Here is a 13,209-nt window from a genome sequence, read left to right as displayed (position 1 = left end):
CTGTTGTCTGCGACCTCGTCAACCATAGTGGAGAAGCATGGGCTGTTATGAAGGTCCTTGAATAGTAGTTTTTCTTGACCTTTATCTCTGATACTGGAGATAAATCTGTCCTGGTAAAATATGTCCGGGCGGACACATATTACTAGTATAAAAAGTCCATGGTTACAGAATTTACTAGTAATTTTCCTAAGAAATCATGTCTATATCATTAATATTCCTAGGTACAAACGTTCATGTCCTTTATTTTAAAAGGTAGATTTCAATGAAACAAATTATTTACATGTTTTTATGTTTTAATATTGTTTTAGAAGAAAGTTGTGTATTAATTTTTTAATAAAATTTATGTCCACAGACTAATTTTCCTAGCAAATCATGTTTCATGTCCATGTCATTAACATGCCTAGGTTATAACGTCCATGTCCTTTATTTTAATTGCTATACAGTACAATAATTTACTAGAAAAACAAGTCTTAGGACAATTTTTCCTAGGAAAATAAGTGCCAGACATATTTTACTACCTGTGGACTTATTTTCCTAGGAAAATTTGTCCTGGGACTTACCGGTACATTCCTAGTAAAATTGTGGTCATGGACTTGATTAACTAGGAAAAAAAGTCCGGCGGACAATGCGCATGAAAGATTTTGGACGCTTTTTAAACACTTAAGTGTCTACTTCTGTCGATTCAATTAGTTTAAGTGAAAGATTTGAACTGATTTAGTCATTAATAACGCTCAAATTCAAGCTTAAATATGAAAAATCTATCAAATATGGCATAATATGTCACTTTTCAGATGGTTTTTGTCAAAAATGAAAGTGGCCGCATCCGTGTTCACTCTCAACCTTTATATATGTTATGTATTATCCCTAAATACAACTTGCATTTAAATATTAAGAATGAACACAAATGCGGCCACTTCCATTTAAGACGGAAACCGTCTAAAATTTAACTCAAATGCTAAAATTGTGAAGAATTCAGTAATTTAGCATGACTTAATGATGCTATTATCCGATATATGTGCATTGTATTGTCAAAAACAGCCCATATTTATGTAACAGAGGTATTCTACTTTCCAGTAAATAGCTAAAAGTTTACATTTTAACAATTTTGTAAAACTGCTATATTTTGGGGCCAAAAAGGGGTCTTACCTACTCATTTACTACCGGACCATATTTACTGTACACAACCACTTAGATGTTTTCTATTTAGCTTTTATGGGGTAGGTTGGTCTGGTTTCTGACAAAGATGGCATTGCATTGTTAGTTGTTGGTTCATGGTCTGGTACTGACTGAGATGGCATTGCAGTGGTAGTTGTTGGTTCATGGTCTGGTACTGAAGTGTCATCAACTTCATCATTGCTGGAAAATAATTATAAAAACTATTATAATAAATAAAAATGAAAATGAACATTTTTTTTCCAAAGTTCTGATAAATTACAGATATAAGTTATTGCATTTTTAATTAACCTTAAAAAACTTATTATTCAGACCGATGAGGTGCTTTAAACAAAAATAAAAAATCAATGTTTCAAAAATTATAACAAGAAAATAAGTAAATTATTGGCCGTTTTAAAACTATGTTCAAAGACGGCGGTCATATTTAATTTCCGCTCGTCACAAAAATAGCAATGAAAGTCAATCATCCAATGAACAATCCTGCAAAATTTAGTTTCTTTCTGTCAAGTAGTTCAGGGAAGAAGATGGTCAAATTTAATGCATAATCACTGAAATGGGGAATCTGTAATTGCAGTCAACTTCTTTCGGGGGTCAATTGACAATCTAAGTGATATTGGATTTCTATTAGATCTTGTCTTTCTGTTCAATTTTACTGTTAACGTTTTCTCTCTGTCTATCATAGTTTTCAAATATAAATAAAACACGCAAAAATTGGTAAAAACAGTAACTTAATAGCAATACTCCAATAAGGGGTCGATTGATGATTTCTGATCAGTAGAAAGAACGATAGATCATAGTGTGTTGATCATTTGGAGTGTGACGGTATTTTCTCTATCAATTATAGATTTTGACATAAACCTAGATTACTCACTAGTTTATACATGGTGTGCTAGCTTGCCTTTTTATTGGTTACCAAAGTCCTGAACAACCTTACCAATCCAACAAACCTCGTGCTGAGTCATTAAAGTCGAACGCACCCTAGGAGGTGTAATCGAATTGAATTGGTCCATGTTTAATACTTTATTTAAAAAAAACTTGTTTTATTGAGATCATTGCTAGCACTGCATGCAATAACCCCATTTCTATTTAGTACATAATTGTCAAATACAAGTGTACACTGTGAAAACTTGTGGATTTTCTATGAAATTTTCATTTTTAGCACGTATATCCAAATTACAATAAGTCTGAAATAATCAATTAAAAATGCATAGGCTCGACAATATATCACAGCATTTCGTGAGTATTTTAGTCTAGACGCCATCTAATTAACCATCGAGCTGACCTCTGAAGACTGCCGACGGTCACATAACCCGATATAAACATAAACATAAATATAAATAGATAGCGACCTCGTGCAATTTGACTTTATTAGGTTTTTTTGATTTCATGTTATAGGTTAAAAAAATAAGTTAAACATCGTTTTGACCTGTACATGTATAAGAATGATTTTTTGTGGATCGAATCAGTCAACGAAATGGTTCACCTTTGTTTCACTTTCAGTGTTGACATTCTTTTCCTTTTAATAGCTGAACACGACTAATACATGCGTAACCAATCTGTAGCTAATGTGTAAATTTGAAGGTTACATGAATGCGGATTTAATGAGGTCGAATTATTCACTTGTAAGTGAATAATTCATTCACGATGTTTCTAAGTTTATTTTGACAAAATTGAACTAAACTGGCTGCTGAAAGCGCGTTATTATTTCACTATTTCACTTTCATTAAAGGGGCACTAGCTAAGAGATATATAAAAAATCTAAAATATGATTATTTTTGTTCAATCATTAATGAAAGTGAAATAGTGAAATAATTATTCGCCATTAGCAGCCAGTATGGTTCAATTTTGTCGAAATAAGCTAAGAAACATTGATGAGGAATTATTCACTTGCAAGTGAATAATTCATCCACGATGTTTCTAAGTTTATTTTGACAAAATTGAACTAAACTGGCTGCTGAAAGCGCATTATTATTTCACTATTTCACTTTCATTAAAGGGGCACTAGCTAAAAGATATATAAAAAATCTAAAATATGATTTTTTTTTGTTCAATCATTAATGAAAGTGAAATAGTGAAATAATTATTCGCCAATAGCAGCCAGTATGGTTCAATTTTGTCGAAATAAGCTAAGAAACATTGATGAGGAATCATTCACTTGCAAGTGAATAATTCGACCTCATTCAATCCGTATTCACGTGAACTTCAATTTAACCCCTTAGCTAGAGATGGATAACGCATGCATTGTGCGCGTAAAGTTATTTAAAGGAAAAGAAAGTCAACATTGAAAGTGAAACAAAGGTAAATCATTTGATTGACTGATTCGATCCACAAGAAAATCATTCTTATACAGGTAAAAACGATGATAAACATATATTTTTAATCTATAATATGAAATTAAACAGACCTAGAAAAATCCAAAAGCACGAGTTCGCTTAATCTATTTATATCTATATTTATGTTTACATCGCTTATATGGTCATCGGAGGACTTCGGAGGTCAACTCGATAGTTAATCAGATGGCTTCTACACTAAAATACACACGAAACGAAGCTACATATTATCGAGGCCATGCCTTGTAAATTGTTTATTTTAGACTTTTAATAGTTTGGATAAATGTTTTACATGGTTATAAATCAAATATGAGAATTTGAGTCAAATCGGTGAACATGAATTTGACAGCTAGTGCCCCTTTAATGATTGAACAAAAAAATATCATATTTTATTTTTTTATTTTTTTTTTATATCTCGTAGCTAATGCCCCTTTAAAAAGCCGCCTCTGCTGTAAATAAAAACATCTTTGCATTGGTCTTGACCTCTAAAAATAATTAAAAACTAAAATATTTCTGTTTCATTATATACTTTTACTTGAAGAATATAATAAAAATAAAAATAAAAATAAAAAATAAAATTATATACCCAATATTAAAAATCGTTTTGTTGTATATTCTAAAATATTTTTCATCTGTTCAAAGCAAGGATTTGTATAGTATCACTATACAAATCCTTGTTCAAAGTTAAAAAATATATTATTAATATTAAAATCGAAAGGAAATTATTAATAAGATCTAAAATTATATATGGCAAATAAAAAAAAAATTGAATTTATTATAACTTTCTTACATATAATATTATTATCATAGTAGTACATTTATAACACCGAGCTTTTATACGGGTGATTTGTGATTCCTCGTGAGAGGAAAAAACCCACGATTTTGGTTATTAGATATACCTAGATTTGTTCGTTTTGCTTACACAATTTCGTAATATTCAAGCCTTTTCCGGAAGTAGATTTTTTGTGACTCAAGATCAGACTGTTTTGATATCATAAACATTGTAAAATCTTTATTTATATCGAACGAACGACACCATACACAGCACATTATGAGTGGTTTAATATCAAAAATGTTTGGCGGCGGGAAAGGGAAAAATAAAGCCCCAACTCCCCAAGAAGCGATACAAAAACTAAGAGAGACTGAAGAGATGTTGGAGAAAAAACAAGCTTTTCTTGAAAAGAAAATAGATCAAGAAGTAGGAACAGCTAAAAAGAATGCAGCTAAAAATAAAAGAGGTAAAATCTAGTCCATCTGCTTAGGATCATGTTTTTAATCTTTAAAAATAATTGTGTTAATAAATTATAATATCTAGACTAGTGCTACATCCTTAAAATTAAAAACACGTTTGACATTTTCAGCTGTTCTGCTTAATGATTCCTTTTGAGATTCTTTGTCTGGAGCGATTTTCTGATTAAGAGGTCTGCTGCGGAGGTTGCCAAATCATAGAATTACTCCTGTCAAAGAATGCAAAAAGGATATCAGCTGGCCAATCACCTACATATATATAATACACCTTTTGCTATTTTTTCCATTCACCCACAGTCATCGTCAGGGATCACTATGACCTATATGTCATTCCTGGAATCATGTCTTTCAACGGAAAAGATCGTCAATTTCCCACACCTTTATGACGTCATTTACCAGATAGAAGGCGCACCTGTATCCCTGCTCTATTAAAAGTTTCCAGCACTTTCATAATCGTCATTCTGTAGGGTAGTATAGAAATGATTTATGTTCCGTAAGTACGTAATCTTGATTCCCGTACGACTGAGGGAGGATGACCATCTTATTAGATTTTAATTTCTCAAATATTTTGTACAGTATAAAATCAAACTTTTTCACCCATTTGCTCAACATGTGTTAGAAGTGACGATGCATACATTTTTGTGATGTGAGTCACATGACAGATTCGTCTTAAAACTGTATCCTGGAACTGCCGTATTGTAGCATGGCGCACCTCCTTTCATTTCCATGTGCCATGCTTAATTTGTTGTCCGCCATACTTCAAAATTTGATTGTACTTGAATAACTGATAATTTCCAAAATATTTTGTACAGTATAAAATCAAACTTTTTGTGTTACCTTTAGATCAAACCAAATTAAAAAAAAGTGTTTGACAAGTTTTCTGCCCCAAGCTCATCAACAGTCACAACAGGTGTCATAATTTGTTTTGATCTGCTTATCAGATGGGTCATAATTATTACAGTGATTTTGCTAGCGCTCATCATTTACGAAACAGTTTTCAAAATGATGAAAGTATTTCAAATCAATTTCGTCTCTTAAATTTGGAAAGTGTAAAAATATTTTCACATGAAAATACTATTATTCTACCTCTCTTCGTGTTTCTGACAAGTTTATGACCCTCAGCTAATTATTAACATTTTCTACAGATGTTAAAAGTTGTGATTACAGGTTATCCGCTGATCACCATCAGATGGGTCACTAATCCATTATTATTAATAAACCTCATAATTGACCATCAAAATTATTTTTCTTAGTAAAATCAGTCAGTCGGCATTTCAATTTCAATAAATGTCAAACAACCACAATTTGCAGTTCATTTATCGTAGTTTCGTCATTTGAACAAAATTGTTTACCCCCAGACAGTGCGCGTTTTAATTTCCAACGATCACAGTTTGTCAGTTCGTTTGTCGTAATTTTGTCATACTTGATATATCTTTTCATCAAAACCTTTCGACAATTTCGATTAGAAAGATGGAACTTTATTCAAAACTTTAAGAAATCGTTTCACGAGTCAAACAGGTGCTTCCTTTACTGTGTACTGCGCATGTGTGAAAGTATTCATATAAATTTATGTAAAATACGAAATAATTAAATATCAAACTAGATATCATTGAGATGGGTGCCATCTCTGTGGGCCCGCTGTGAATAATGTGTGGTAAAAATTTGTATCTTTATCATTGGACATGGGGTTGTCAACTGAAACCAAAGTTTATGACCTTGACCTTTGACCTAGGAAGTTGTACATACATTATGACACACCCTCTGGTGTTGGTTTATATACATGTCATTGAAGTATAAACTTTGAAATCATAACGGTTCTCAAGATATAGAGCGGACACGATCTTTACCATAGGAAATGGGGTAGTCAACTAAAACCAAAGTTTTTGACCTTGACCTTTGACCTAGGAAGTTGTACATACATTATGACACACCCTCTGGTGTTGGTTTATATACATGTCAAGTATAAACTTTGAAATCATAATGGTTCTCAAGATATAGAGCGGACACGATCTTTACCATAGGACATAAGGATGTCAACTAAAACCAAAGTTTTTGACCTAGGAAGTTGTACATACATTATGACACACCCTCTGGTGTTGGTTAATATACATGTCAAGTATAAACTTTGAAATCATAACAGTTCTCTAGATATAGAGCAGACACAATTTGTTACGGACGGACAGACTGATCACTAAAGGGCGTCCGCCATTTGGCTGGGCCCTAATTAAACGAGAGAGATAAATATAGTTCATACTAAGCAACTTTATTTTAAAAAATGATAATTTCCTGTTTTTTGTTAAACATGAACTAATCCGTAGATGAATCTGGATTCATTCTGAATTTATTATCCACTTGTCACTTCCCGTTTTCATTTCGTATAAAAATCGACAGTTAACATGATCTTTTCTCGATTAATTTACAATTTAGTCATTACAATTGTTCCAGTAAGGATTGATACAATCCTTGTTTCCAACTTTAAAGAAATGAATTCCAAATATTGATTTAAATGTATTAACAAGGATAATGATTAAGCAGTGAAATAGTTGTTACAAGATCAATTATGCTGTGGTTTTAAAAAAGAGGCACCCAACTTTTGTTGATCAGGAATGTCCCCTGAAAATAACAAGTGAAATTGTGAACTAGATTTCCAGATCCCTGTTCTTATCTTCATATTTAAGCATTACATCAGTCAAATCATGCAGTAACTGCAAACATTTGTACCATGCCTAAGGCCTTCAAAAATCCTAGTCCTTGAAGGACTTAGGCATATGCATAGCTAGTTATATACGTCCTTGATCCCTTGTTGTTACCCAAAACAAGGTTGATTTTCATCTTGTGCAAAAGTGATTAAAGCCCTCAAAATCCTAGCTGAAACCCTGGACTCGTTAATGATCGTCAAAATTATTTCATTCAGATAGAATCAGTCAGTCGGCATTTGTCATTTAGACATAAGATCACACAATTTGCAAAGTCATGATAATCTGTTAGAGATGAATTAAACGAATGGGAGACCAAGTCAATGACTGGGGTATGAAAATATTGTTAATGTTGCCGTGACTTTCTCCCTTCTATCAGTAAAACCCAAACAGAGGGGTATCAGTTTGGCAGTGTGGGATGTACTACATATGTACTTGATATTTGGTGTGTTACTTGTATACTATCTTTCTTTGATTCTTACAGCCAAACTTCATGACAATCATCCTAGAGAATCTTTTTTATGTAGGCTTATACCAATCAACTAACTTGTTCACTGCTACTAATAATTAAACAAGGTACTGTCATGTCAACACCAAAATTGATCATAATACCAAGATCTTTGCCACTTAAATTGTTCAGAGCTAATTTTTTACCAAATTTTTGGGAATACAATGTAGGTCCAGTTAATAATTATTTTAGCATGTTTAGATTATTTAATTGTACAATAAATGATGTACCATGAATTGTGCATATCAATTGCAAAAAGCACTTAACATTGATTACATTTATTCAGACTTTTTTTTATTGCAGCTGCCTTACAAGCATTAAAAAGAAAAAAGAGATATGAAAAACAACTACAACAAATAGATGGAACATTATCTACAATAGAATTCCAAAGAGAAGCTCTAGAAAATGCTAGTACTAATACAGAAGTACTCAATGTAATGGGCAATGCAGCAAAAGCTCTTAAAGCTGCTCATCAAAACATGTAAGTTATAAAAAACAATGCACGTGTCATTTGACAGTGCAAATGCATTATTGAATAAAATGGTTGCTCCAACTTATCATAATTACATTAACTTCCTGTTAAACAGACTTTACTGCATGTTCGTCACACTTTTCACAGAAACTACATGTGAACTACATTTGTGTATGTAGAATCCTGAATGTGTTTATTTTTAATCTGACAGCAGCTCAATAGGGATGAGTTGTATAGAACATTGTAAGTGTGTGCTTTTCAGATCTGTCAGACTTCCTGATTTCCGATGATACATGTACTTTGAATTGCGGGTCAGGGTATGCTTAGCACAATAATGCATACATTCTTTTTCAAATTTAAGTTGAGAAGTTTGAAAATGATGTTCAGTCCAGTTTACATGACACATTATTCCAGATTGCTGTGTTCAATTTTGTTTTATTCAATCAAAAGTCACAACATGCAAATGTTTCTGTGCCCATAGTTTGTAAAAATACAGAAGAATATGGATATACATAATCAATGCAATTAAAGAAAAAAAAGAGGCGAAAATAGACCTGAAGTGATGTCTCTATTGTTCAATGACCGGTTCGATTCATGTTTGATAAATAATTATAACATTTTATAGGGATGTTGATAAAGTTCATGATTTAATGGATGATGTAGCAGAACAACAAGAAATAGCTAATGAAATATCAGAAGCCATCTCTAATCCAGTTGGTTTTGGACAAGATGCTGACGAGGTGAGATATACTACAATGTATTATAGTGTTAAGGCTTGGGAATTTCTTGGGTTACTGTAAATTCAGATATTATTGCCACTTTTTTATTAACAGGAAAAATACGACAGACTTTATATTATTACATTTTCCAGTTCTCTCCATTGTCATTATCCTATATCTTTTTCTGTATGATCAAACCTTCAGGAGTTAATGTCCTACATACAGTCAACTAACGCAGGGTAAACATTAAGATTATAGTTTTCATTACTTGAATTGTAATTTAATCACTAACAAATAGTCTGATCTTTTCTGTTTGTCACAATATTAGTCAGTTATATTTAAATGCAAAGAAAAAAGACACAGTGCATCTAAATATAGGATAAGGTATTATAAGGCCTGTACTTGACTTCATACTTCGTGTACAATGTACATCTTCAACATCTGCCTTCTAAATTTAAAAAGTTGAAGTTGTAAACTGTAAAGCCAAGTTATTAACTTTTTCAATTAATTAAAAAATGTTCTGTATTTGTAAAAATAAATTACTATAAGGTAAAATCATAGAAATTTCTTCAATTAAATTATTAATAATAATATATTATAATTATAGTCCAATGTGCACAAAATAAACTGAATTGCTGCTCAAGCATCAAATTTTCCAATTTCTATAAAAATAGTGTCTACATTATTCATTTTATCATGTTTTATTCAGGATGGCCTAATACATGTATTCATATACATATACTATCTTAAGTATAAAATCAATAAATGTTTTCTTGTGCAAAGGAATTGTGGCTTTATTTATAACTGTCATAGATAAAGCATTTTGTATACTGAAATAAATGTGATGATAAACAAAAAGATTCTCATATTTACAGGATGACTTGATGGCAGAGTTAGAAGAACTTGAACAAGAGGAACTTGATCAGAAATTACTGGATGTTGGTCCAATGGTAGATAACCTTCCAACAGTACCAAGTGAACCTGTGCCTGTAGCTGCATCCAAAAGTAAGACCCAATTAACTTGGAACATATTTTTTATAAGGATAAGAGAAAATGTTTTCTTTTAAGCTATATACTTTGTGGTACATCCATTCTTTATCTTTGCATCTTTCATTAGACAGACTTATGTCAAATACAGAAATACATTCATCTTATCTAGCTTCTACACCATGCTTAAAAGTACCAGTGAAAGTTCATTATTTGATAAATAACAGATCAATTAGTGATAGTACTTATAACTAATTGCTTACATAGATTCTATGAATTGTCTGTAATTTGTCAACATATGCTTTATGCAAATGAGCTACAAGATATACATTGTACATCAATGAGACAAGTGTCTATACAATAAGTCAAGCTTTAAATTGACCCTACTCTTGAATACATTTAACAGTGCAAGATCTACACCACATTACTTCCATGTAAACAATGTATATGGAAAAAAATAAGATATAACTAAAGACAACCACTGATAAATGTCCTGACTCAAAACAGACACATGAACATGTGAAGGGTTTAACTAAACTCCTAAAGTTTGAGATCATATAGACTTTATAGAACATCTGTAAATTATAAACACATGCAATAGAAACATGTGAAAAAGTGGTCAAGTGTGTAAAGAGTGGTCAAGAGTACAAACTTGCCTTGTTATTTTGGTCAAGTGTGTAAAGAGTAGTCAGAGTACAAACTTGTCTTGTAATATTTTGGTCTTTGGTCAAGTGTGTAAAGAGTGACCAAGAGAACAAACTTGACTTGTTAGTTTGGTATTTGGTCAAGTGTGTAAAGAGTGGTCAAGAGTACAAACTTACCTTGTTAATTTGGCCTTTGGTCAAGTGAGTAAAGAGTGGTCAAGAGTACAAACCAGTCTTGTTATTTTGGTATTTGGTCAAGTGTGTAAAAAGTGGTCAGAATACAAACTTTTCTTGTTAATTTGGCCTTTGGTCAAGTGTGTAAAGAGTGGTCAAGATTACAAACTTGTCTTGTTAATTTGGCCTTTGGTCAAGTGTGTAAAGAGTGGTCAAGAGTACAAACCAGTCTTGTTATTTTGGTCTTTGGTCAAGTGTGTAAAGAGTGATCAAGAGTACAAACTTGTCTTGTTATTTTGGTCTTTGGTCAAGTGTGTAAAGAGTGGATAGAGTACAAACTTGTCTTGTTATTTTGGTCTTTGGTCAAGTGTGTAAAGAGTGGTCAAGAGTACACACTTGTCTTGTTATTTTGGTCTTTGGTCAAGTGTGTAAAGAGTGGTCAGAGTACAAACCAGTCTTGTTATTTTGGTCTTTGGTCAAGTGTGGTCAAGAGTACAAACTTGTCTTGTTATTTTTGTCTTTCATCAGATAAGGAAATCTTATTGTTATCTGTAAATGTTGATCATGAATAACAAGAATAATGATTTAAAGGAAGGGTTTCACCTCTCACTTATTGTGTAGGTAAAAATTTATACATACTATTAATAGACACACATTACAGTTTATACTGAAGGCTACAAAAAATGTACATGGATATATGAATTCAGTTTTGAATTAAATCTTTCTGCTTTTGATACATGTACAAATAATTATATAATTTAAGTTGTTTAGTTGTACATGTAATAAATTATTACTTGTAGGCAAACCTCAACATGACGATGATGAATTAAAGGAATTAGAAGCCTGGGCAAGTTAAAGACATCTGATAATCTATCTTGTTACGTACTGTAGTAGTGTAATATTTACTGTTATAAGTTAATTGTTATCAGGTTTTTATACCAACTTTTGTATGGTTGCTTATTTATTGATTATTTACTGACAGATTTGAAAACAAATTGAATTTGTATTATTTCATTTTAGATTTGTCTTTTTCTCTGTAAAAAATAAAAATATTTATCCAACTAGGATGGTTAAATGGAAAAAAATCGGACTGATTTCCCTTTACATTGTACATTTAGCCAGTTGTCTCCAGTACGTATGGTAATCTTTTGGAAATGATGTTCATATAGGTTACAAGAGCGCAATTATTCGTAATGCATTTTCCATAGGGTACCACTGGTGTTCCGTATTTTTTCCCTCGAGGACTACACAAAATAGGGAAAAACGGGTAGCAGTTCCTGTTACTAGAAATGCCAGTGTTGCATTACAACCAAAAAAATATATATAATCATGCGGCAAAAATTGACTTAAAATGCAGTTGAAAAAGATCCTCTATTTTTTTCGCTTAATGAAAAAGGCATATTTTTAATGGCTCCGACGTGCAGAAATGGAAGATATTTTCTATACTTTGTAAAATGTGAATATGATTTTCTGCATTTTTTAAACCTAATTGGATAAGCTTTCGATTAAATGTAATTCCAATCCTGTATCATCCAATCAGAAGCCGTATAGGATTCTATTCTGAGTACCATCTTGGGGTAAAAAACTTGCCGGTAAAATGTAAACAAATAATTGCGCTCTTGTTACCTGTATAGACTCTCTTAAAGGGGAGTCAATTTCCAGTTGTCTCCCATGTTGAATGGATCAAGAGTTGAAAGTGACAAAGGATTGTCATTGTTAAAAGTTTGTTGAACTGTATGTCCATCTTTTCTTTTATTAGTACAGTTTTAAAATCATCAAACTTTTTTTTCAAACTATCTTTTCACCTCAATTCCAATGAAAATAATTTTCTATACTTTGTCTTGTACCATTGAGCAGAATAAGAAACTGAATGATATACCCAGATGAGTGCAAATTAATTTTATGTAACTGCAGCACATCTGTGTTTAATCAGCTTTTTAAAAATGTCATGGACAATTTCAGTTTTTAAGAAAGGAATAAAAAAAATATTTGTATAAATGTATGTACATTAAAAGTGCCAGACAATTTTATATGAAAAACAAAAATTTGGCAATCAATTTATGATACAGCGGATTCATTTTTTTTTGTGGGTAATTATTTTTATGGATTTCATGGGTTAAGGTGAACAATGAATTTAAAATTTTCAAAGAAATACAAATTTCCTATGGGGTTGAATGCAGAATTTGTGGAAACCACAAAATAAAGAATCTGCAAAAAATGGTACCCACAAAAAGAAAAGAAACCACAGCATTTTCTTT

At 31.8% G+C, this 13,209-nt stretch overlaps 1 protein-coding gene across 1 annotated transcript; it reads left to right on the top strand.

Moving 5' to 3' along the window:
- Positions 1 to 4,447: 4,447 nt before the first annotated feature.
- Positions 4,448 to 12,951, top strand: LOC127702171 (charged multivesicular body protein 4b-like). Its single transcript, XM_052206278.1, has 5 exons — positions 4,448 to 4,741; positions 8,259 to 8,436; positions 9,053 to 9,167; positions 10,022 to 10,151; positions 11,752 to 12,951. Exons 1-5 carry the CDS (start codon positions 4,555 to 4,557, stop codon positions 11,805 to 11,807), a joined length of 666 nt encoding a protein of 221 aa, XP_052062238.1. The 5' UTR covers positions 4,448 to 4,554; the 3' UTR covers positions 11,808 to 12,951.
- Positions 12,952 to 13,209: the final 258 nt, after the last annotated feature.

The sequence above is a fragment of the Mytilus californianus genome, unplaced genomic scaffold, assembly GCF_021869535.1.
Source record: "Mytilus californianus isolate M0D057914Y unplaced genomic scaffold, xbMytCali1.0.p SCAF_5, whole genome shotgun sequence".
NCBI classification, from domain to species: Eukaryota; Metazoa; Mollusca; class Bivalvia; order Mytilida; family Mytilidae; genus Mytilus; species Mytilus californianus.
Note: the sequence above shows the minus strand (reverse complement) of the source record. Positions and strands in the feature narration are given on the sequence as shown.

Bases quoted from the DNA above. Each gene is read 5' to 3' on its own strand.
- LOC127702171 (XM_052206278.1), top strand. From the start codon at position 4,555: ATGAGTGGTTTAATATCAAAAATGTTTGGCGGCGGGAAAGGGAAAAAT. The intron at 4,742-8,258 runs GTAAAATCTAGT...TTTTTATTGCAG, and splicing joins TGCAGCTAAAAATAAAAGAG to CTGCCTTACAAGCATTAAAA. The intron at 10,152-11,751 runs GTAAGACCCAAT...TATTACTTGTAG, and splicing joins GCCTGTAGCTGCATCCAAAA to GCAAACCTCAACATGACGAT.